At 43.0% G+C, this 25,149-nt stretch overlaps 2 protein-coding genes across 4 annotated transcripts in view; one reads left to right on the top strand and one right to left on the bottom strand.

Annotated features, from left to right (window-relative positions):
• TMEM272 (transmembrane protein 272) overlaps positions 1-25,149 on the bottom strand; it is a 92,504-nt gene that overhangs the window by 29,030 nt on the left and 38,325 nt on the right. Inside the window, exon 1 of one of the 2 annotated variants that reach the window (XM_039473344.2) lies at positions 3,310-3,540. The exons of the other annotated variant lie outside the window; for it this stretch is intronic. The gene's annotated coding sequence lies outside the window, so the exon portion shown is untranslated. Of the gene's footprint in view, positions 1-3,309; positions 3,541-25,149 lie in introns of those variants that run through there. 2 annotated transcript variants of the gene reach the window in all.
• Positions 17,972-21,186, top strand: CCDC70 (coiled-coil domain containing 70). Of its 2 annotated transcripts, XM_010337906.3 has the most exons (3): positions 17,972-18,229; positions 19,847-19,935; positions 20,289-21,186. In XM_010337906.3, exon 3 carries the CDS (start codon positions 20,318-20,320, stop codon positions 21,035-21,037), a length of 720 nt encoding a protein of 239 aa, XP_010336208.1. In that variant the 5' UTR covers positions 17,972-18,229; positions 19,847-19,935; positions 20,289-20,317; the 3' UTR covers positions 21,038-21,186. The 2 variants fall into 2 exon arrangements, with proteins under 2 accessions (XP_010336208.1, XP_003927226.1); XM_003927177.2 differs by lacking the exon at positions 19,847-19,935.

Raw genomic sequence — 25,149 nt, 5'->3', positions numbered from 1 at the left:
ATAAAATGTTAAACACACACTCACACACACACATCATATGACCTTGTGCATGTAATAATGTCTGCAAATCTACAGAAACACACAGAAGCCAGGCACGGTGGTTCATACCTGTAATCCCAGCACTTTGGGAGGCTGAGGCAGGCGGATCACGAGGTCAGGAGTTCAAGACCAGTCTGACCAATATGGTGAAACCCCGTCTCTACTAAAAATACAAAAATTACCCAGGCGCAGTGGTGGGCATCTGTAATCCCAGCTACTCAGGAGGCTGAGGCTGGATAATCACTTAAACCCAGGAGGCAGAGGCTGCTATGAGCCAAGATCATGCCACTGCACTCCAGCCTGGGCAACAGAGTAAGACTCCATCTCAAAAAGAAAAAAAAAACATAGAAAACTATCAGAAGCATAAACATTAAACCACTCTGAATAATTGTTCCTTGTGAAGGCAGGTACAGGGATATGGGCCACTGGGGCTGGGGCAGGGAGGAATGTGCCGGAAGCAGGCGTGGGATGTATATATTTTTTTTTTTAAATAGAGATGGGTTGTCACCATGTTGGCAAGGCTGGTTTCGAACTCCTGATCTCAGGTGATCAACCCATCTCGGCCTCCCAAAGTGCTGGAATTACATGTGTGAGTCACTACGCCCATCTCAAGGGATGTATTTTTATTTCCACTGTATACCTAACTATTGCCTTGACTTTTCCCGTTAGCAGGTTTTACCATTACAATTTTAAGCTTCTGTTTTAAAACCTCTTAAAATTTAAGAAGTATTATTTGAAATGAAAAGTAGTTTGCGTTCCAAATGTCCAGAGATTTTTAAAAAGTTGCATGTAGGGGATAGATAAACAGAAAGAAGCAAGTCCCCTAGGGAGCAAACAAAAAGGAGATTATGTGATGGTGGTAGGTAATTATTTTTTCTCTTTTGTAATATTTTCTTTATAAATTACAAAAGCAACTTCACAGAAAAATTAGATTACAGAGAAAAGACAATCATTAGTCATTATAAACAACTGCGGACCTTCCAACCCAACAACGGTTAGCATTTGGGAGCTTGTAAGTATATGTGTATATACACATGCAAGTGTGCATGTACACACATTTCACATGGTTGCAGTATTCAGGTGCATTAAGTGAACACTTCACATTTTGACATAAGCATTCTTTCCGTTACCATTTGGTCTTCAGAACTCTCATTTTCGCAGCTGAATTACATTCTACAGAGTAGGCTACAACGAACTATATTTCTCTGTATCTTGTTTTTGGATATTTACTTTTCACTCATAACTAATCCTAAGAGACATTTCTCTCTGTGAAAAGTGCTTTGTTTCAGGCATCACATAGGTCTCTTGGAATAGTTATTTACTTAAAAAGCATAAGCAATTTTTGGGGTTTGAGGTAAAATTGTCTTCTAAATGAGCTGTATCTATTTCCAGCGCCACCAGCAATTATGAGAGTGCCAGTTGCACCACACCGAACCACCACTGGGTGGCAGAAAGGCTAATGCATTTTTATTACTCTCATAGGCAAAAGTGGAAATGAATTATTTTAATTTACATTTTTGATTGCCAGTGATATTGCCAATTCTTTCTAGGCTTGTTTCCCAGTTGTATGTTCCCCTTTGTGATTTAGTTTTTACGACCCATGATATGGATTTATTTCAATTCAGATCAAGCCCACAAAGAAAGCTGCAATTTGAGGAAATAGTGAATCTGCTTTTTGATTCACAGAACTCCCTGTGTGAATTTGCAGATTCAAATATGCTACAAAAGACCTCTTCACTATTATGGTGGGGACTTGAACAACTCACAAAACTCAATTGCATGTTCCTTGGAGCCGTTTGAAGTGGTAGCTCTTCCAAGAGAGGGTCCCTCAACTGCAGGAGATGCCCAATAGAGCAAACACATAGTAATGATGGATTCATGTCAATGCAATTCATTTAATGGATTTCTATACCTCCTAAGTACTAAGAAAATGCACATTTTTTCTTATTTGATAGAGTTTTCTTATTTGTTAGAAATCTGAAACAGGAAGAGATTATGGTAACAGGCTGGGCAGTGCCTTCTCTCCAGTGTGATCAAGCAGTGACTTAGAAGTTCATCCTTGTGCATGCTGTGATAGGACGGTGTGTCTCACACCTAGAAGGCTCTTGATAGTAGCCCCTGATGCTTCCTCTCCTGGCAGCTGAGTGATAGTAAACGGTGCCATGGGAATTAATCAATACTTGCCAAATGACATGCTCAATGCACTTTCAATTCTTAGTCCAATTAATACATCTCAGTAGTTCTCAACCAGAGGTGATCTGACCCCCAAGGCACATTTGGCAATACAGTATGTGGAAACATTTTTTAATAGTCATGGCTGGGGCAGGGCTGTGGATAAAGAGACTAGAGATGCTGCAAAACACCCTACAAGGAGCAGGGTAGTGCCCAAAAACAGAGTAGGACTAGGTCTGAAAAACCTTCTATGTCTAATGTTCCCAGTTTTAGAGTTCCAATTTGTAAAATTCTACTTTATTTTTAACCTCTGATTTGTTTCATGAATCAACAGTGAACATATATATGTGACTATGATTTTACTGATTGGCTTGGTAAATTATTCCTAAATCAGCTGTGAGGAGTAACGCACTGCTTGGTTTTGAATAACATTTAATATTAAACATTAATCATCCCCACACCTGTTTCTTCCAAGCAGATGTTAACTCGCATTGTTGAATATTTCCAACAAACATTTCGGGTGCTCAGGACACAGTCCTCTCCTATCTGCAGCTCTCTACGTAACCTGTGCTGCTTTCTCTCCTAGCTATGCCTGCATGCACGAATTCAGCCGAGGTTACTGATACCTACTGTGTCCCAAAGTCATTCCACAACCTCCCTAGGATGCCTTCATTGTTTGGCTCCTAGAAAATGGAAAATGCACTTCCTTTGAGCTCTATCACCCCTTTAAATTGACCAAGTCAAAGCCACTTGCTCAGAGCCCCAACAAGTAAAACGTGGAGGTGAAGTCTGTGGGGCCCCCCTCGCTGTCCTGCAGCCGCCAGGTTGTTTCTAACAGTCCCACAAACTTGCTTTCACCTGCAGTTCATTATTCCTTTACGATTATCCTCTTCTTTCAAAAACCGATTTCCCTTAGCCTCAATGAAGATTGTTTTCTTTCCCTCCACAAAATCAAAAATAGCACTTCCATAATACAATCATTTTCTTTCCAGAAAGCATAAATCAGCACAGCGGCATCTTCCTAGGAATGATTCCAAGAAACCCTCTGCTAGGGCTGTCTCTCCAACTTCACAGGCTGCCCAAGGCTGCCGGACTCACCTGAGCTGAGCCGAGTGGGATTCAGAACCAGGCAGCACTCAGCCCCTCTGGGGTCCCGGTGTCCAGGGCTGACTCTGTGGGGCTCCTCTTCACTTGGGGCTCCCACTCCCTGTCGCACGCTTTCTTTCTCCCTTTCTCTCCTGAAACGCAACAGCAACTCGTGGCTTTTCCTCTAAGGGGCGGGTTCTCTCCATTTCCCACTCCCACGTGTGGGGAGAGCAGCCCCACCGCCGGCTCATACCCCTGCAGTGTTCCCGGGGCCCGCCGGGGGGCAGCAGAGCGACCCCGGGAGCTGTGGAAAGATGGCCGACCCCTTGGAGTTAGGAATTCCCGCGGGCAGTCCCCTTAGACACTAAACCTAGGGATTTACTTCTGGTGCGAGCCCCTTTTCACCCCTTGTCCTCCCTGCATGCTGGTGGCATATGAGGGAGGGTGGACCCAGCAGCGGCTGCTTAGGAAAGTGAGTGAAAGTACTCAACGTGGGCTGAGGATATGAGGGGCTCTATGGACTTGAGGACTGCCACGTAGAAAAGGGATTCAGTTGATTCCAGGTCGTTCTAGACGCCAGCTCTGAGACAGAGTGAAGCTACAGGGAGGCCAAATAGTGCCCCATGTCATCAACTTTCTCACAGTGGCCTTCCTAGTCCTGAAGCAGGCTGCTGTGTGACGCTGCTGTGTGTTGGTAGCAAGCACCTAGTAGCAGAAGTTCTCAACTGCTGATTTGTAAGAAGGGCCAGAGATTCTTCATTGAAATGCGGATTCCTGTACCACCTCCCAAAGATTCTGAATCTGTAGGTCCAGCCTGGGCCCAGGAATCTGCAGTTGAGATTCTGGTAAGCCCCCTGCAGGTGCTCCATGGACCACAGTTTGAGAAACTGGCGCCACATGACATTAAAGGCATTCTCCAACCCTGACATTCAGATTTTTGTTGTCATTTTGGTGGAAAAGTCCGGTCTACTGAGGAGGGACTGGGGTGAGGTTAAGAACAGAGCCTATGATGCAAAATGTAAGGAGCTGCTCCCTCAGAGGCCACCCCTGCACTTGCACGGCCCTGGGAGGACACCTCCTTAAGCCTTGTGCCTCAGGCCACTTCTCTGCTCACTCTAGGGCTGGCCCTGCCATTCTCCCAGTCCTGAATCCAAGCTGACCACTTCACACCACAGGACAGGGCGGGGCAGAGGAGCAAGGGGAGAGGGCGTACAGTTACAGTCACGAGCCACATAACAATGTTTCAGTCAATGATGGACCACATCGATGGTGGTTCCTTAAGATTATAATGGAACTAAAAACTTCCTATCACCTGGTGATGTCACAGTAGTTACAATGTTGTAGTGCAACACATTATTCATGTGTTTGTGGTGATGTTGGTGTAAACAAATCGACTGCACTGCCAGTCATATAAAAGTCTAGCACGCACAATTGTGTATAGTACGTACTTTACAGTAATAAAAAACAATCAAGTCCCTTCTTTATATATTGATTATATTATACTTTTTATCATTATTTTAGAGTGTACTCCTACTTATAAAAAAAATGGTTAACTGTAAAAAGCCTCAGGCGTGTAGGCTAGGAACAATAGGCTGGACTTATGACAGTCTAATGCCTGAGGGTTGAAGAGTTTCATGCCAAAACCTTCTCCCATCCTCACCCTCATGAAACTGGTCCCTGGTGCCAAAAAGGTTAGGGAGCACTGGGTGTGTAGTAGGCTATACCATGTGAGCTTGTGTGAGTACATTCTATGATGTTCACACAATGGCCAAATTGCCTAATGACACATTTCTCAGAACATATCCCCATTGTTCAGTGATGCATGATGGTACTTGAATCTTATTTCACATTAAGTGAGCAGAATCAGAGTGACTATGAGCAGTGAGGTCAGAGCCTTAAGGCTTCCCTGCTACAATGGTGGCATCTGGGAACACACAGTGATCAAGAGCCTTCCCTGGACGTGTCCGAAAAGGGACAGTAGTCCTTTCTGAGCACATTTTAGCCTAGACATCAAAACAAAGAAAATTTCAGGTTATGGGGCAGTCTTCCTGGGAGTTCAGGAAGGGAGAAAATAATGGCAGGTCATTCAGGAGCTTTTCCACATGTCCCCAAAGATGCAGCAAAACATCAAGGAATATTTTTCTGCCAAACCAGACAACTGTATTTGTGAGTGCAGAAACAGGAGATTTTTTTGTGGGGGAGAAAGTAGGAGTGTTTGGAAAGTGATTATGAGACTCCAAAGCTAATGATAAATGATAGTCATAATAATCACTGTGTCAGTTAGGAAAACAGGGAATATGATACGGGGAATTAGTTACAAGAGCCATGGAAGAGCTGAAAAATCACACACGATGTAGGTGGAGTAACCCAGAGATTAACAATTGATAATGGAAGCTGCTGCTAACTCTAGAGATGTGAGCGGAAAACCACCACTGGAAATGCTGCCCAAAGCAAAGCAGGTGCGATTAATACCCCCACTTCACAGATGAGTAGCACGAGGTCCAGAGAGATTAAAGGCACACGGCTACGAAGCGTGTAATGAACTTAAACTCAGGCCATGTGATACCGAGTCCACATGTGGCACCACTACACTATTCCCATATGAATAAAGGGCACATTGGGGGAGATGATAGTAGAATTGAGTGAAAGTTGAATTCAGAGTATAAATTTTTAAATGCATGTTTTTAGTTGAGGTGGTTCTCCTGGTAAAAGTGAGTTCATTCATTCATTGAACGAATACTGCTGACTCCAAGCCAGGTACTGTGAGTAAAAAGATTACTTAATAAAATCAAATGTACCCCATAAGGAATTTTGATTTTGATGCAAAAGTAGTGAGTTAATGAGCATGTCCCTGAGTTTAATTACAAATGCAACTGTGAGTTAATGAGGGTAGGCCTGACTTCTTGATGGAAGCTGTAGAAATGGAGATACTAAAGTTGCCCAAAGACCAGGTTGTGCACCCCACAAGGAGCAATCAGAAAGCCGAGGGACATTGATGAGTGTTCACTCTCACTATTCCCCAAGACTGCGCAAAAGCTTGTCTTTGTTTCCATCTTTGCTGTGTGATATTCCCCAACAAATAGTTCTGTGTAACTATCCTCATTCTTTGCATGCTTTTTTGGAAGTTTTCCATTCTGATGTCACTCTTCTATTTGAGTCACCTTTTCTATTTTTACCATCTACTCATCCTGATGGCTTCCTAATTTGGGAGAAAACCTTCAGGGTCCCTCACTTTAACTTTTACCTGAGTCAAAAAGCATTTCAATAGACGTTTTCATTTTTTTTTTTTTTTGACTTTTCACAGTATTTTAATTTTCCTGAGGACAATTTAAGAAAAAGAGAAACAGAATGCGTGAGTCCTGAAAGTAGTTCATAGTCCAGAAGAAGAATAATTAAACCACAGGCAACCCCTGGCCCGTGCTGCAAGCTTGAGGCCATTACGCTAGAAAATAAGCCAGCCACAGAAAGGCAGATGCTGTATGCCTCCACTCACATAAGGCACATAGAACAGTCTACTCTCATAGAAGCGGAAGTCTATGGGTGCTGGAGGAAGGGGAGCATGGGGAGCTAGTGTTTAAGGGATGTGGCATTTAGTTTTGCAAGATGAAAAAGATTGGCTGCACAACAATGTGAATATTCTTAACACTACTGAACTGGACTTTTTTCAGTGGTTAAGACAGCGAGTTTTATGTTATGTGTATTTTAGCACAATTTAATAAGTAAACAAATCCAGCATCTGAGAGGCTGGGAAGTCAAGCCCTAACATTCCAAGGGTCCTGCGGAACCGGGCAGTTGTCAAAGGTGCTCTGGAAAATCCCGGGGTGTCCATCAGCCCCGATTTCAGCGGCCGCAGAGGCCCTGTGGGAGAGTGCACGGACACGCCACTGTCAGGTTTCCCGCCTCCACCTTTGTAATCGGGTCAAAGGTGGAGCCTTAGAGTGGGCATGAGGGAAGGAATAACTCTCCTGTCTTCGTGTCCTTAGCCTGGGCTCCAAGCCCGAGGGTCTAAGTCCCCAGGGGCGAGTTTTAGGGTTGGGAAAATTCACAGCGCCACCTACTGGCAGCTGTTTGCCCTCCCTCCCCGCCGCCTCCTGCTGTCTGGCCTCTCAGTGGGACCCGGGCGTCTCTTTCAGGAACAGGCTGGACAAGGTGGCTCACATTTGTGACCGAGCACATTGGGAGGCCGAGGCAGGATGATCCTGAGTCCAGGAGTTCGAGACAAGCTCGGGCAACGTAGTTAGACTAAAAAATAAAATATTAGCTGGGCGTGGGGTGGTGTGCCTGTAGTCCCAGCTACTTGAAATGTTCCCCTGTGGAAAAAAAAACCCTTCCGTAATTTTGTTTGAGATTGCACTAAAGTTTATACATAAATTTGGGGAGAATTGGCATTCTACTGTCATTATCAACTACAATTTTAAGTTGATTCTCTCTCCCCCTCTTTATTCGGTACTAAGCAAAGTCATCTATAAGTAATGATGATTGGCCGGGCGCGGTGGCTCAAGCCTGTAATCCCAGCACTTTGGGAGGCCGAGGCGGGTGGATCACGAGGTCAAGAGATCGAGACCATCCTGGTCAACTTGGTGAAACCCCGTCTCTACTAAAAATACAAAACATTAGCTGGGCATGGTGGCACGTGCCTGTAATCCCAGCTACTCAGGAGGCTGAGGCAGGAGAATTGCCCGAACCCAGGAGGCGGAGGTTGCGGTGAGCCGAGATCGCGCCATTGCACTCCAGCCTGGGTAACAAGAGCGAAACTCCGTCTCAAAAAAAAAAGTAATGATGATTTCTTTCTAATATTCATACCTGTTTTCTTTGCCTAATAAATTGGCTGTTATTTACAAAACGGTGAATGCTACCCACTTTGCCTTGTTCTTTAATAATGTCTTCGGGGATATTTTGAAAGTATTTAAAAGCTAGACAAGGGCCCTGAACAGTCAAGAGTAGAGGCATCAGTCAGCTGGTACACTTACATCAATGTGAAATTATAGGCACACAGTAAGCCCTGAGTGTTTTATCATCAAGCATGTTTGCTGATTTGTAATAAATTTAAAATAATACTTTAATTCTTATTTTACTAATAATTTCTTCTCAGGATAGAGTCAAAGGTTTTTATAACTTGGTTTGGACCTATCTTTTCAACCTGATATTTCTCAACATGGCTCAGCAGGCAGCTCCCCCAACTAAGTCCTTCAGCCACTGCCCAGCATTTAAAATGCCCAGTCACGTCAAACAAGGGTTTTCAGATCTGATTCCCACGGCTCCCATGCCCTTCTCGTGGGCTGTTCTCTGTTTGAGAAACCATTCCCACTAATAACTTGGAAAAGCACCCAGTTTTCAGGACATAGCCTGGTCCATATCCTCTCTGAAGTCTTCTTTGGCTATCTCCTGCTCTCTGTGCCATCAATTGAACTCCAATCAGGAAAGAGTTGGTCCCTTTCTCTTTTGCACACCCCCAGTGTATCCTGGACTGTGGTGTTTTTCACACTATATTTGTATTTAATTCTTTCCATTTCTTTTGCATTTGTGGACTGTGGGCTCCTCTTAACACTGAGCACAAGGTTTGATGCTTAATTAGCACTTGACCAATATTTATTGAGTGAATTAATGAATTAATGAATGAAAAAGTGAATGAATGTCACTCTGAGCACAAAGTTTTATCATGTAAAACGAATATTTTTTACAATGTCAGATGGTTGCATTTTCACTCCCCTTAATTTGTGATGCCATGGTAAAGAAAAGAGCAAATATCACTGTTCTGATGATCTATTGGGGCAAAACCACTCCAAACTAAGGAGTATAAACAATGATTATACTGTCTCTCAGTTCTACGGGTTGGCAGGGCTCCACTGGGAGGTTTTCACTTGGGTCTCTCCTATGAATGCAGACAATAGCTGGGGTTGCAGTCATCTAAAGGCATCCTCACTCACACGCAGTGGCAGCTGACACTGGCTGTGGCTAGCACCTCAGCTGGGGCTGTGGGCCAGAACGCTACATACAGCCTCTTCATGAGCCCTGGGCTTCTTCTCAGCATAGGGGCTGGGATTTAAGAGCAAGTGGACTAAGAGAGATCCAGAGGAAACCATTCATCTTTTATGATCTAGCCTCAGAAACAGTGGTGCACTTGTATTTATTAATCAGCCGTCTGTGTGTGAGAGAGAGAGACACAGAGAGAGAGAGAGAGAGAGAAAGAGAGAGAGCGCATGGTTTGCTGGCCCCCATGATATAGATAATTTCTCTGTGGTTGTTTTCAGGCTGTGAGCATGGAACTGGGAGATTAGCACTCTGGTTAGCTGGTAGAAAGGGCTTCTGCACCCGGCTGCCCTCAGCGGTTACACATCCCTTTCCCTGCACTCTGTGGGTTAAGTAACCGAAGGCTCACCTGGGTTCAGATGGAGGAGATGACTCTGCCTCTTGATGGCAGATTGGAGAGGTCACAGTGTAAGAAGAGCATATGGATGGGTGATGTTAAAGCCATCTTTGGAAAAGTCAATCTGCCACAATCACCAAGAACAAAGATCCAACGGAATGCACAGAAAAAAATGGAATGTAGAGAAAGTCCCCTGAAATTGGCAAGGTGAGGAAAAATTCTTCCTTCACTGGAAGAAGAAAATGGGAGGAGAAGGCAAGGATGAAACCTCTGCTGGGATAAAAAGTGTGATGGGGAGAGGCAAAAGAATAAAAGCCACAGATATATAGAGAGAAAATCTGAAAGTAGAGGTCTTTTCCCCTGCTTTTCATTTAAAACTCTAGAAATAGAACATTTATTTATTTATTTATTCATTTATTCAATAACTATGTTTATTATGTGCCAGACACTGTTGTAAGTTCTGGGAATGAAACAGTAAGCAAAATAAAGATCTCTACTGCATTCATTTGCTCAGGCTGCCCTAACAAAGTACCACAGACGAGGTGGCTCAAACAACAGTAATTAATGTTCTCACGGTTCTGGCAGCTGGAAGTCTAAGATCAAGGCGTCAGTGGGATTGGCTTCCTATGAGGCCTCTCTCCAGGCTTGCAGGTGGCTGCCTTCTCCCCGTGTCTTCACTCTGTGTGTTTCTAGATCCTGATTTCCTTTTCTTATAAAGACACCACTCAGGTTGGACTCAGGCTCACTCTCATGACCCCATTTTAATTTAATTACCTTTTAAAGGTTCTATCTCCAAATATAGTTAGTACATTCTGAGGGCCTGGGGGTTAGGGCTTCAGCATATGAATTTTGGAGGCCACAACTCAGCCCCCTTCACCTGCATCCATGGAAGTTATATTCCAGCACCTCACAGGATGCCCTTTACGATTATGTGGCTGAAGCAGAAGGGAAATGGGAATGGTGCACAGAGGGAAGCTTGCAGGCAGTGGCATGCTCCTCAAGGTAGGCAGACCCTGTGGAGCAGGTCGTGCTCCTGAGCTACCCTTGGGATCAGGGTGTTGCCCTTCTCCGGCTGGGACCCAGCCTCATATAGCATTTCCCCTGCCCTTTCCTGCTTCCTTCACTCCCTGGCTCCAGAGAGCCTTCCTCATCCCCCAGTGGATCACAGGCTCTGCTTCCAGAGACTTGCCTATGTAAAAACAGTCACATTGTGTTACATCAAGAGGCTCTGGTATCTGGCTGACCCATACTTCCTGGTGTTAAATTAACCATTATACAGATAACAGCCTGATCCCTCTATCATACAAGGATATATATTCCACTCAGTTTTATTTTGAGACACGATGTCTAGTTTCCCATTAACCAGGTATACAGTGCTTTCAAAACCAATGGATCAACTTGCCAAACTAATCACTTAATTAGGAATGTGAAACAATAGTTTCTTTCTGATTCATTCACTCCTTCTATGTGGATCCATCAGCATTCTTCTCCAAAGCTTGCCCACATCAGCTGGGGCTTTGGTGTCATCATGTACAGTTTGCAAAGGAAAGACAGGATACATTATTAATTCATTTTCTTATTTTCAAAGAAATTGGCTTAACAGCCTTAACTGTCACCTTAGATGGTGACAAATGAGTTCTTTTTCTTTTTTTTTAGTATCATAAATTGTTAGAGATTCCATGGATTTCAAGCAATTATAAACATCATTCTTTTTTTTTCTTTTTGAGACAGAGTTTTTCTTTGTCGCCTAGCCTGGAGTGCACTGGCATGATCTCGGCTCACTACAACCTCTGCCTCCTGGGTTCAAGTGATTCTCATGCCTCAGCCTCCAGAGGAGCTGGGACTACATGCTAATTTTTGTATTTTTGTAGAGACAGGTTTTGCTATGTTGGCCAGGCTGGTCTGGAACTCTTGGCCTCAAGTGATCCACCTGCCTTGGCCTCCCAAAGCTTTGGGATTACAGGCATGAGCCACTATGCCTGGTCCCCTGTGTCCTTTTGATGTGACATAAAAGTTTCCTTGCTTTCTAAAAAAATATGTCCCAAGTTGAGTTTATACTTTCCATCCCCTGTGCCTAGAAAAATAGTCATTTATCAGTGGAGCCCTGGCTCCTCTTAGTGGGAATAGTCTTAGAGACTATGATCTGTGCACAGCAGGTATGCATGGCTTCTGTGATATTGTTGCTGCTAGTCTGCTTCGATAAACACAGCTGTATCATATCTATTTTTAAAATTGTGAGTACTTTTTAATATTTAAAATTTAAATCCAACACTATACTCTTTGTGTAATTCATGAATTCCACACCTATGTTGTTCAAGGATCAACCATAATATATCCCTAATGGAATAAATTAATTTTCCAACATAGGCAAATGTAGACTCTGGCAGCAATGAAAAATTGTGTTCTCAAAAATGTTTAAATAAATTGGGATGTTTGAATGATATTATATGAAAAAGCAAGTCACAAAACAGCATACACAGAATAAAGCCAATTGCATAGATTATATGTGGTCATAAGCACAGGAAATATATTAGAAGAATATACCCCAAAATGTTTATACTGGTTAACTTTGAGCATTGGGATATGGATGATTTTCTTTGCTCTATTTTCTAATTTTTGTTTTACAATGACTATGCATTACCTTGAAAATTGGAGAGAACGGGAAACTATTTTTTTAAATAATAGCATTGAAAATTTTTAAGTTAAATGTCTGTCACTCATGAGGCACTGATCTAAAAATATTTAAGTTAAACTGTCTATCTGGAGTGAATAGAAATTATTGATTTGGTACACAGTGTGTGGCCGTGGGAGAAAGCATATCCTTTTCAATCCCATGAGCTTGCTGGTGTCAATTGATTTACTTTCTGTACTCCATTCACATTCAACAATAGTAATCTTATTGCTGTTTCCTCCAGAGGCTATAAGGCCTACTTGAAATAGCAAACATTTTATGAACTGTGAATCACTGAGGATTTCAAAGTTTCATGTAACAATACTTCCCCAGCCCATCTAAACCAACTCCAGCTCAATTTCACATTTCTATCAGCACAGGATCACTTTCCAGGTATTGAGGCCGGGTAATTGAGACCTTTCCTTCATCTTCATGCCAGGCAACAATCTGATCAGCTTTTGAGTCTTTCTTCAAACTATTTCTTGTAGCTGGCTGTTCTTCTCTGACTCCCCAATGAAAATGCTCATTGTGACTTGGGCTATTGATGCCTTCGTTATTATAGTAACATTCTATTTTAAAGCGGTATAGTCTCTGAGCAAAACTGTCTTGGTTCAAATCTAAGCTCTACTTCTGTGTAGCTTTAGGCAAGTTTCTGAAATTTTCTATGCACGTCCTTCCTCATATGTAAAATGGAAATGGTATTAATACTTAATGTGTTAATTTATTTTTAAGATTAAATGGGCTATATATGCAAAAGCACTGAGGACAGTGATGGAGTGCATCGGAAATGATCAACACATGCTAGCTATTTTAATTGTTATTTCTGATTTATTTACTGCTAGTTTGGGCCTTTTGGTCAGGTCAACAGTCTAAAGTTCTATTATATGACTCTTTTGGTTATAACCCCCCATATAAGTGTTGCCCTAGGTAAAGGCTGACTAGTTTGTTTGGGGCAAAATATTGTATTTGGAACAACTTGAGGAACTGGACATCTCACAGATACCTAGGCAGGGAGAAAAATTTTGAGACCGAGACCTGAACAAGCAATAAAGACAGTGGAGGTGAGTATGGCATTTGAAGATTCTTTTCCCTCAAATCATTTGATTTCAAATTGAAAGCAGTGAATGAAAGGCTGAGAAATTTGAACAGAAATTTTAGCACTGCAAGAGGTCTAAGGGTTAAAATTGCACCTAAGGATCTATCAGGGAGGAGAAGTTCTGAAAAATACCACAAGCTTTTGTTTGGAGGAAGGATCAACTGAAGAAGCCTATCTCACAAGAAGTGAAGCCCAGTTTAGAATTATCTCAATTGCAGACTCGATTAAAGTAATTGATTTCTAGCCTCTCTGCCTACCAGAATCAAAAATAAATACATCTGGAAGAAGATAACATGCTGAAGAGCCTCAGAATATTGGCACTCTATCAAAATAACAAGCCATATAAGAAAATAAGTTTTGACAGAAAATCAAGAGGGAAAACAGATGATAGAAACATATTCACAGAAGATCTATATCTTGAATAATAATAAGACATAGACTTTAACATAACTACAATTAATGCATGGAATTAAAAATCAAGATGGATAAATTTGGTACCAGAAAAACAGAACCAAGTGAATATCCTAGATTGAAATAATATTTAATAAATAAAATCAAAGACTGAATCAAAACAGATTAGACACAGCTGAAGAAAGAATAGTGAAATTGACTATAGAAGGTTTGAACGACGAAGGTAAAGACTCAACCTAATTCAGACATACACAGAGAGGAAACACTGCATCAAGCAACTGAAGAACACCAATTATTTTCAAGTGGATGTGGAACATTTACCACAATTGAATGTATGCAGGGGCATAAGGCAAGTATTAGCAAATTGAAATGATGACATTGGAGTATACAAACCATATTCTCTGTGTAAATCATAATGACATTGAGCCGGAAATTAGTAACAAAAAGGTAATTGGAAAAATCCCCATATATTTGGAAATTAAGAAATATACTTGTAAATAGCCAGTGGATCAAAGAAGTAATTCCAATGGTATCAGAGAACATTTTAACTGAATGGTAATTCAAAGGTGACATATCAAGACATGTGAGATGCAGGTAAGTGTACTTAGGTGGAAATGCTGTAGGACTTTCTCCTCGGTTTAGCTATAAACCAGGTTCTTGTCATACAACCAGGAAAGATTAGGCTTGTGGACACCTAGAAGGGTAAGAAAAACAAAATGTATTATTAGGTGTAAAGGGGGGGAAAATCTCAGCAAAGGGAAAGGGGTTCCTGCTAACAGGCCCCCATCTCACAGGTTGAATCCTAGGTTGCTACCCAGGAACATGAGAGGCCAGGATCCTTGCCCCGCTGCAAACAGTGTGAACTTCCCGAGATCCTGGCCTGTCCACCAGTGGCAGGTGGGAGGTTCTCCCAGGAGCTGTTTTTATTCGGCTGTCTCGGAAACTGATAGTCTTAAGCACATATATTAGAAAAGAAGAATGGTTTGTAAAAACCAATAATTGAGATTTCCAGAATGACTGAGTAAGAGTTAGGATGGATTCTTTCCATCTTCAAAGAATTACTATTTGACGTGTTTGGCAGTTCACTGAAAAGCTTCATTCATAGAACTTGTCTTTATTTGACTTAACTCAGAGCTTACTCTGTGCAAATAACCCTATCCTCAGGGCACTTGTAAAAAAAAAAAAATAGGGGTAATTATCTAATATCTTAGATGCCTGATTTGTCATTACCAGTTGGGGTTGACCAGAGGCTTGACCAATAACTGAAAAAGAAAAACTGGAGAATAAAATGGAGACTTTGAAGAGTTTTGATATATTCCTGAGAATTTGGGTCATGTGCATGTGACCATGCACAAGGCTGAGAAAGACCTGAGAAGGCCATAATCTCTCACCTCAGGCTGACTTTGAGGCTCTCACAAGAAGGACATGAAGGCTAAGGCAGAATCATAAACTGCCTGCATGATCATTAAAAGCAACCCTCACCTCTCCACCACCCTCCCCAAACACACACACAGACACACACACGCACCCTCAGCAAAGGAAAGGAGACATCAGTTCATGGAGATCTCTGTCCAATCATTAGCTTATCATTAAGATAATAAGCAGACTTTAGTGCCCACACATGACAAAAAAATATAGACTTCATAGAATTTGTCCAAGAAAGTTAGCAAACAAACAAATAGCAACAGCAACAATAAATGTCTACAACAAAACTTGGGACTGGGACTCTCATTTTTAGTTACTATATTATATTAAGTGTCCAACTTCAACAAAAATTTTTGAGGCATACAAAGAAATAGGAAACCCTTTATTGCAATCAGAGTAAGAGGAAAAGCAGCCAATAGAAACTGTTATTCTTTTCTTTTCTTCCTTTTTTTTTTTTTTTTTTTTTTTTTTGAGACAGAGTCTCACTCTGTCGCCCAGGCTGGAGTGCAGTGGCACAATCATAGCTCACTGCAACCTCAACCTCCCGCACTCGAATGATCCCTTCCTTCTCAGCCTTCCAAGTAGCTGGGACTACAGGCATGAGCCACCAGGCCTGGCTTGAAACTATTATTCTCTGAGTAATTCTTTTTTTGGTTATAAACTATCCCTGAGGAATTGCAGACATTGGGCAATTAGACCAAGATTTTTAGTCAGCTATTACAAATGTAGTTAAAGAACAAAAAGAAACCAATCCTAAAGAATGAAACGCAAACAAGGCCAGGTGTGGTGTCTCACACCTATAATCCCAGCACTTTGGGAGGGTGAATGGGTATATCACTTGAGCCCAGAAGTTAGAGACCAGCCTGGGAAACATAGAGAAACCCCATCTCTACAACAAATACAAAAGATTATCTATGTGTGGTGGCAGACGCCTGTAGTCCCAGTTACTTGAGAGGCTAGAGTGGGAAGATCACTTGAGCCCAGGAGGTTGAGGCTGCAGTTAACCAAAATCATGCCATTGTACTCCAACCTGGGTGACAGAGACGATGTCTTAAAAAAAAAAAAAAAAGCTTTAAAGGAAAAAATTAAAAACTATGTCTTACCAAATAGATATGGAAAAGCATGTGCATATATATAAAAAAGTATGTATATATACACACAGACTTCATAAATATATACTTTATATATATATAGAAAAGTATCTATATGGAAAAGTATATATATAGAAAAGTGTGTGTCTGTGTGTGTGTGTGTGTGTGTATAAATAAATAGAGAGAAGTATATATATATAGTTTTCTATATATAACCAAATAGAAATTCTGGAGACACAATGAAAATTTCTCGAGAAATTCTGAATGGATTAGGGGTCCATTGATGGATAAATGGATAAAGAAATTGTGGTACATATATAAAGTGGAATATTATTTGGTCATAAAAAGAGAATCCTGCCATTTGCCACAAGATAGATGAACCTGGAGAACATTATGTTAAGTGAAATAAGCCAGACACAGAAAGAACAATGCTACACAATCTTACTTATATGTGGAATCTAAAAAAAAAAAAAGAAAGAAAGAAAAAAGTCGAGTACCTAGACACAGAATAAAATGGTGGTTGCCGCCGGGCGCGGTGGCTCACGCCTGTAATCCCAGCACTTTGGGAGGCCGAGGCGGGTGGATTACGAGGTCAAGAGATGGAGACCATCCTGGTCAACGTGGTGAAACCCCGTCTCTACTAAAAATACAAAAAATTAGCTGGGCATGGTGGCACGTGCCTGTAGTCCCAGCTACTCAGGAGGCTGAGGCAGGAGAATTGCCTGAACCCAGGAGGCGGAGGTTGCGGTGAGCCGAGATCGTGCCATTGCACTCCAGCCTGGGTAACAAGAGCGACACTCTGTCTCAAAAAAAAAAAAAAAAAAAAAAAAAAAAATGGTGGTTGCTAGGTGTGGGGATCAGACACGAAGACGGAGGTGAAAGAGTATAAAGTTGAAGATACAGAGATAAATAATTTAGAGACTTAAGGTACAGCCTGAGGACTAGAGTTAATAACCTTGTATTCAGGATTCTTGCTAAGAGAGTAGATTTGGGGTGCTCTTGCGACATGCAGAAAAAAGGGTAACTATATGAGATGATGGATATGTTAGTTTATTTATTTAAAAATTTTACTACCTAACAAAAATTCATTCTGGAGTTGAAAATGAAAAATTAAAGAGGGGTTCAACAGCAGATTTGAACTGACAGAAGAAAAACAATCCAAGATCTTGGAAATAGGTTGAGATTATCTAATCTAAGCATCAGAAAGAAAAAGAATGAACAAAAATGAATACAACTTTAGAGACCTGGGGGGCACCCTCACGCTACTAGTATTCACATTATATGAGTCCTAGAAGGAGAGGAGACAGAGAAAATTGAAGAAAGAAGATTTAAAGAAATAATGGCCAAAAACTTCTGAAATCTGATGAAAAACGGCATCAAATCTGCATATACAAGAAGCTCAACAATCTCCAAGTAGAATAAACCCCAAGACCAAGACACATCATAGTCAAACTATCAAAAGCCAAAGCCAAAGAATCTGGAAAGCAGCAAGAGAAGTGATTCATCCCATGCAAAGCCCCCACCAGAACATGACTTCCTAGAACCATGCTCCTGGAACCAATGTGCTGACAGAACCTAAGGTAACAATCACTGGTGAGTCATCAACAGCACCACCCTATCAGTGAAGTCAAAGACGGAAGATGAACTCTTTCAAACCTTTCAGGTGCTGCCTTCTTTCCTTAAAGTCTCTTATAGGGAACCCCTTCTTGGCCCTCTCCATCCTGTGAGTCACGACTGAAAGGGCACAGGGTTACCGCCAGCAGTGTCAGGGTGAGCCTGCAAGCACGCATCACTGGGGCTCTGATGTGACAATGACTGCCCGCCCCCCTCTGAGGCCTACAGGACTTGCCCAGTTGGGAAGCAGCTAAGCAGTAAGTAACTGCTGACTTTAGACTGTATAGTATTTGTTCTAGGAATAAGGTCATATATAATATTTTTCTTAAAAAGTTCCTAGTCTTACAGTATTATTGAAAACTAGGAATGTTTCTTTAATGCATGTGTTTATAGCTATACAGATACATGTCTACAGTTTTATATTGTACTTTATACCTTAATACACATCTACATATTTGATATAGTTATTTTATTTCCTTCTTAAAGATAGTTTAGTGTTCACTTGAGAAAAACTTGGAGGTGGATTTTTTTCAACATCTTAACCCGGTAGATGGCCATTCATCTAGCTGCTATTTCCTGAACATCCATTCTGTGGCAGACGTTTCGCTGGATGCCAGACATAGAAATGGAAGATGAAATGTTTCTAGTGAGACAAGAAGGGCACAGGCTCAGTCTGAGCTTAGTGAGGGGGCATGAGGAGAAGCTGCCTGGAGGAGGTGACCCCTTATCTGAGTCCTGAAGGATTTGCTAGGTGAACTGAAGTGAGGTTGGGCAAGGCTATCCAGGCAGAGGGGCCAGCCTGGCATGCAAGTGAAGGAGAACATATTGGAAGGATTCCAGACAAAGAATCATACAATGCAGAAAATCAAAGTTCCAAAGCGCAGTTAAATTCAGCTCAATTCAACCAACATTTTCCCCAATTCCCTCCTATATAGACGACTTCATATAACAATAGCTGCTAGGTTTGCTAGGTTACAGAGATGGCAGGAAGACATGCCCACATCTAATTTCAGTCAAGTGTGACAAGTAACAGTGGAGAAATAGACAGCATCAGGAGGTGGAGGGGAACTTTGTCTGGAGGGTCTGAGTAGCTTTCAGAGGGGAAGGATGAGCAGGAATTCAAGCCTACATCAGGAGGAAAAGGGGCTCTCAGGAGAGGACACGGCATGTGCCTCACCATACAGGCAGAAAACTGCAGGCAGGTGCCAAGAGCTGAAGAGAGCTGGTTAATACTGGGCCTTGGATTTGGAGTCGGAGGCAGGCTGGGTGGGAAGGAGAGGGAGAAGCAAGCTGGAGGTGGGTTGCACAGGCCCTTCCTAGGGTGTTCAGTTTTGATCTTTGGGCTACGGGGTCTTTGAAGGTGTATGAACTGACATGATATGACAAGACAGCATTTTAGAAAACACCCATAGGGCTTCAGTGCAGGGGTGGATGAGAGGGTAAGATCAATACAGAGAGCAGTGAGGCTGTTACAGTCATCCTGGCCTGACCTGGCAGTGGTTGGGGAGAGAGTATAGGGGCATCATTTCAAGAAATGTTAAGGATCTCAGGTAGGAGAGCTGGGTGATTGAGGAGAGGTCTGGTGAGGGAGCGGGAGAGGGAGAGGGAGCAGTCGAGAATGTGCCCCCTGTTCTGGATGGATGGTGATGCCACCAGCTGTCCACAGCCTAGCCCCTCTCTCTTCATATCTGTGACCGGAGCTCCTGGGCCATCAGGTGTCTTTCTGATTGTTCCATATAACTCAGTATTGTGTGAGGGTCTTCTGGGTCCATGTCCCTGGCAACATTCACCATTGTCTATCACCTTTTTGTTTTAAACTACTTTTCCCAAAATAGACTCCTCTCCTAAAATACACTCCCCTCCTCTCTGCTGAGGTCAGTGGGTCTATCCTCTGTGTCGCAGCCTCATAATAGAGGACATTCACATGTGAGCACACCTGTAGGCAGCTAGGAACCATTCCCAAGTGAGTACACCAAAACCTAAGTTCACTCGGATTGATATGACAAACATAAATTCTTCTTGGCTGTATCATGTTACACCTGTGTGCTCTGATACCCTAGTTGAGAGCTAAGGTATCTGTCCTTATTGGCCAAGTGTCTGTGGTTTTAGTAGCCTTGAGCTTGAATGTCCTGCCTGCCTCTCCAGCTCAAAGGCAGGACCACCCTGCATGCTTCTCTACCAAAGTTTGTCCCTCACAAACACCACCATGGGGACAAAGAGCAGGGATTACATTTTCCCAAATCTAGGAGTACAGACCCAAGGGCTGTCCCCTGGCATGTGACACTCATGGACCTGTCTTCTCTGCTGCCCCTGCAGGGTTTGACCAGCCGACCTGGACTTGGCCAATGGTCCTGTCATCCCTCATGGACACCCCGCCATTCAGGCTGATAAGGAAGATGTTCTCCTTCAAGGTGAGCAGATGGATGGGGTTTGCCTGCTTCCGGCCTCTAGTGCTATCCTCTCCCAGAGTTCGCCAGAAGAAACTAATGCACAAGCTGCAGGAGGAAAAGGCTTTTCGCGAAGAGATGAAAACTTTCCGTGAGAAAATAGAGGACTTCAGGGAAGAGATGTGGACTTTCCGAGGCAAGATCCATGCTTTCCGGGGCCAGATCCTGGGTTTGTGGGAAGAGGAGAGGCCTTTCTGGGAAGAGGAGAAAACCTTCTGGAAGGAGGAGAAATCCTTCTGGGAAATGGAAAAGTCTTTCAGGGAGAAAGAGAAAACTTTCTGGAAAAAATACCGCATCTTCTGGAAGGAGGATAAGGCCTTCTGGAAAGAGGACAATGCCTTATGGGAAAGAGACCAGAACCTTCTTCAGGAGGACAAGGCCCTGTGGGAGGAAGAAAAGGCCCTGTGGGTGGAGGAAAGAGCCCTCCTTGAGGAGGAGAAAGCTCTGTGGGAGGATAAAAAGTCCCTCTGGGAGGAGGAGAATGCCCTCTGGGAGGAGGAGAAGGCCTTCTGGATGGAGGGCCATGGCCACATTGCTAGAGACCAGATGCTTGAGAACGGGCCCCACAACGCCAACGGAGGGCAGCAGTCGCCGGCCTTCTCCCGAGGAAGGGCGTAGCCAGCATGCTGGTGCAGAGCCTGCGGTCCAGACTCCGCTGGGGTGGGATTCAAGTCCAGGGTGAACCCCTGCGCTGGAGAAAATACACACTCACTTGTCTCCTTGCTTTAAAGATCTAATAAAGTCCTGAGACAAGGTCTGGAAAACCAGCTTATCTGAGGAAGGCTGGCTGCATTTTTTCCAGGTTTTGTGATGCTTCAAGGTCATATTTCATCTCGGGGCCACAGAGTTTGGTACCAGGCAGCTCCCAGTGACCCCAGCCTGTGTGGGTGTTTGGAAGTAGAGATGCGGTGGCTCTCTTCAAAAGAGTCAAAATGGGGAAGAGAGGCTCGGGCCGCGCCAGCTAGAGACACACAGGGACGGAGAGAGGCTGAGACACTGTTGCCTCCACCTCGCTGTGGGGACGTCACTTCTCTTCACCTGGGGCCATCTTGGAGGCCTGGAGAGGGCTGTCAGCATTCCAGTAAAGGCCACCGTGCCGATAACTCTTCATCTGTGCCTCTTCCCACCTGCTAGGCTATGTGGAGGACTCAGGCAGAAACCCTGAACAACCCACTTGCTGGCAGTTCCAAGTTCCACCAAATGCCTTGGCTGCCCTGCTTAGGCAGCATGAGAACGGGGCCTTGGCGTGGGGGCTGAGACTCAAGAGTGTGGCCCCCAAGAGCACTGACACCCCTGATGAGGGAGTCCAGTTGACCCACAGAGTGGCCTGGGCAGTGCCCCAGCCCCCACATATTCCCACTCACATAAGTCTCATGGCCCCTGTGTTTCTATATTATATATTCCTTTTTGGGGGGCTTCCTGCTTTCATCCATTTTAAAATTAAAATACCCTAGGGAGGTAATACATTGAATGAATGTGGTCAAGCAACTTATGTGCCCAACTTTTCTTTTGAGGGTGGGGAGCTTAGATGGCCTACACGGGGAATGCTATGGAAACAACCAGAAGTAAGGGAGTAAGAAACACCACCACAAATGTGTCCTGCTTCCCCTTTCCTTAGGCCTGGACTTCACTGTTATCATCAACTTACCTTGCCGTGGTGGGTCCCCTACTACTTGACAAGCACTTTCTCATGAACTTCTTCATGTGACCTTCACCACAGCTCTGTGGGCTGGCAGGGAAGATGCATAGACCCATTGTACAGATGAGGAAACAGAGACCTAAAGAATCAACGTGAATGCATGTGGTCCGGCAAGTAGTAAATGGGAGGGCCAGGACCAGAACCCACATTGTCTGCCTCTTGGTATTGTGGCCCCTTCCTAACACAGCTCTGGGTCATGGAAAGCGACTTGGCTGTGTCATGACGAAGGTCTGACTCTTGCTCATCTATTGCTCTCTCCATCCTCACATTATTAACCTCAACAAAGCTACTCCTCACTGCCCCAAGGAGGGTGGACCATTTCCTAAGGTCTTATGTGCCAGCATTAGACTTCTTGCTGTCTAGAATTCTCTTGTCCCTTTAAACATATCAATGGGGCTTGCTCCACCCTTGTCCCTAAATGAAAACTCAAGTAGACACATGTATTCTTCCAGTCACTTTAAGTTAAAAAACACAGTCCCAATTCAGTGTGTGTGTGTGTGTGTGTGTGTGTGTATATATATATATATATATATATTTTTTTTTTTTGAGACAGTCTAGTTCTGTCACCCAGGCTGGACTGCAGTGGCGCAATCTCAGCTCACTGCAACCCCCATCTCCCAGTTTCAAGCAATTCTCTTTCCTCAGCTTCCTGAGTAACTGAGATTACACACACATGCTACCACACCCAGCTAATTTTGGTATTTTTAGTAGAGATGGGGTTTCACTATGTTGGCCAGGATGGTCTCAATCTCTTGACCTCATGATCTTCCCACCTCAGTCTCCCAAAGTGCTGGGATTCCTGGCATGAGCCACCGCACCCGGCCCCAATTCAGTAACTATGATGTTCCATTCCCATGTGATAGTCAAAGTTCTGAACCCTCAAGTAGGCTCTGCAGCAATCAGAAATCTTGCAGCTGAAGAGAAGATAAAACAGCTGGTTACTTCTCCTTTCCCTCCCCTGGTTGTGCTCATGTAGGTTTGGATCCTTCTGAGGTGGAAGTAGAGGGGATGGAGAAGCAGGAAAGTTCCTCCATGACTGGTCCTATTCTAGAGCTCCAGCTTTGACCTTCTCTGGATTTGACAGCTGTTTAAAGCTGCTTCTTGCTCTTTATGGTGGCTTTTGTGGTTCCTTGGTTACCCCTTTCCCTGTGAAATCAATGCCAAGGGGAAGTCACTTACATGAGGCCCAAGCCGAGTGAAGCCAGGGTGTCATAAAGGAGGGGATCTCATGCTCGTATTTCTGAGATAAGAACACAAGGACCTTCTAAAAACCCATAAATCCCTGAACATCCTGCATGTCCTGCACATCTTGCTGCTTGACACAAGTCTGTAGCAGGGCTACCACAAGAAATTCTTCAAGATTGTGGCATTCCAGATAAGCTGCTTGTATAAGACTTGCCTAGCAATGGCTGTCTCCACCAATGAGCGAGCACCAGCTCCTGCCACAAGCCCCTGTGACCAATGATTTTTTGTTTCAAAATAGCTTATGTGGACCTCTTCTTTGTCTTCTTAAAGTTTCCCCTTACCTTAATTTATCTGGATATACCCATGATCATCATGGACTGCATATACTGGATGGCAATTCCCCACTACTATCAAATGAACTCTTTTTTTTCCAGAACCTCTCTATCTACCATTAAAATAGGTTGATACTCCCAACATACACACACATCAAAAGGACAGACACTCCTAATTAGAAAGTTGGTAATTATAAAGACCACAGATGGATAAATTTATAACGAAGGGAAGAAACCAGCCTAAAAAGGCTGAGAATACCCAAAATCAGAATGCCTCTCCCTCTACAGGGGATCACAGTTCCTCATCAGCAACGGAACAGGCCTGATGGAGAACGAGTGTGTTCCATTAACAGAAGTAGGCTTCAAAAGGTGGTTGATAAGAAACTTCTGTGAATTAAAAGAACTTGATCTAACCCAATGCAAAGAAACTAAGAACTTGAAAAAAGGTTTGATGAAATGCTAACGAGAATAGACAATTTAGAAAGGAATATAAGTGAATTAATGGAGCTGAAAAATACAACAAGAGAACTTGGTGAAGTATGCACAAGTTTTAACAGCCAAATTGATCAAGCAGAAGAAAGAATATCAGAGGTCGAAGTCCAATTTAGTGAAATAAAATGAGAAGACAAGATTAGAGAAAAAAAGTATAAAAAGGAATGAGCAAAGTCTCCAAGAAATAATGGGACTATGTGAAAAGACCTAATCTACGTTTCAAAGATGTATCTGAATGTGACGAAGAGAATGAATCCAAGTTGGAAAATACTCTTCAGGATATTATTCAGGAAAACTTTCCCAACCTAGCAAGGGAGGACAATATTCAACTCCAAGTAATACAGAGAACACCACAAAGATATTCCTCAAGAAGACCAACCTCAAGGCATATAATCATCAGCTTCACCAAGGTTGAAATGAGGGAGAAAATACTAAGGGCAGCCAGAGAGAAAGGTCAGGTTACCCACAAAAGGAAGCCTATCAGACTCACAGCAGATCTCTCAGCAGAAACCCTACATGCCAGAAGAGAGCAGAGGCCAATATTCAACATCCTTAAAGAAAAGAACTTTCAACCCAGAATTTCCTATCCAGCCAAACTAAGCTTCACAAGTGAAGGAAAAATAAAATCTTTTGTAAACAAGCAAGTACTCAGAGATTTCATCACCACCAGGCCTGCTTTACAAGAGCTTCTGAAAGAAGCACTACACATAGAAAGGAACAACCAGTATCAGCCTTTCCAAAAATACACCAAAAAGTAAAGAGCATCAACATAATGAAGAATTTACATCAATTAATGGGCAAAACAGCCAGCTAACATCAAATGGCACTATTAAACTCACATATATTATTATTAATCCTAAATTTAAACCAATTAAATTCCCCAATCAAAAGACACAGCCAAAACCCATCAGTATGCTGCATCCAGACTCATCTCACATGCAAGGATACACAAAGACTCAAAACAAAGGGATGGAGAAAGATTTACCGACCAAATGGAGAGCAAAAATAAATAAACAAACAAA

The sequence above is a fragment of the Saimiri boliviensis genome, chromosome 16, assembly GCF_048565385.1.
Source record: "Saimiri boliviensis isolate mSaiBol1 chromosome 16, mSaiBol1.pri, whole genome shotgun sequence".
NCBI classification, from domain to species: Eukaryota; Metazoa; Chordata; class Mammalia; order Primates; family Cebidae; genus Saimiri; species Saimiri boliviensis.
The sequence above is the reverse complement of the archived record's forward strand: the minus strand, read 5'-3'. Positions and strand labels throughout refer to the sequence as shown.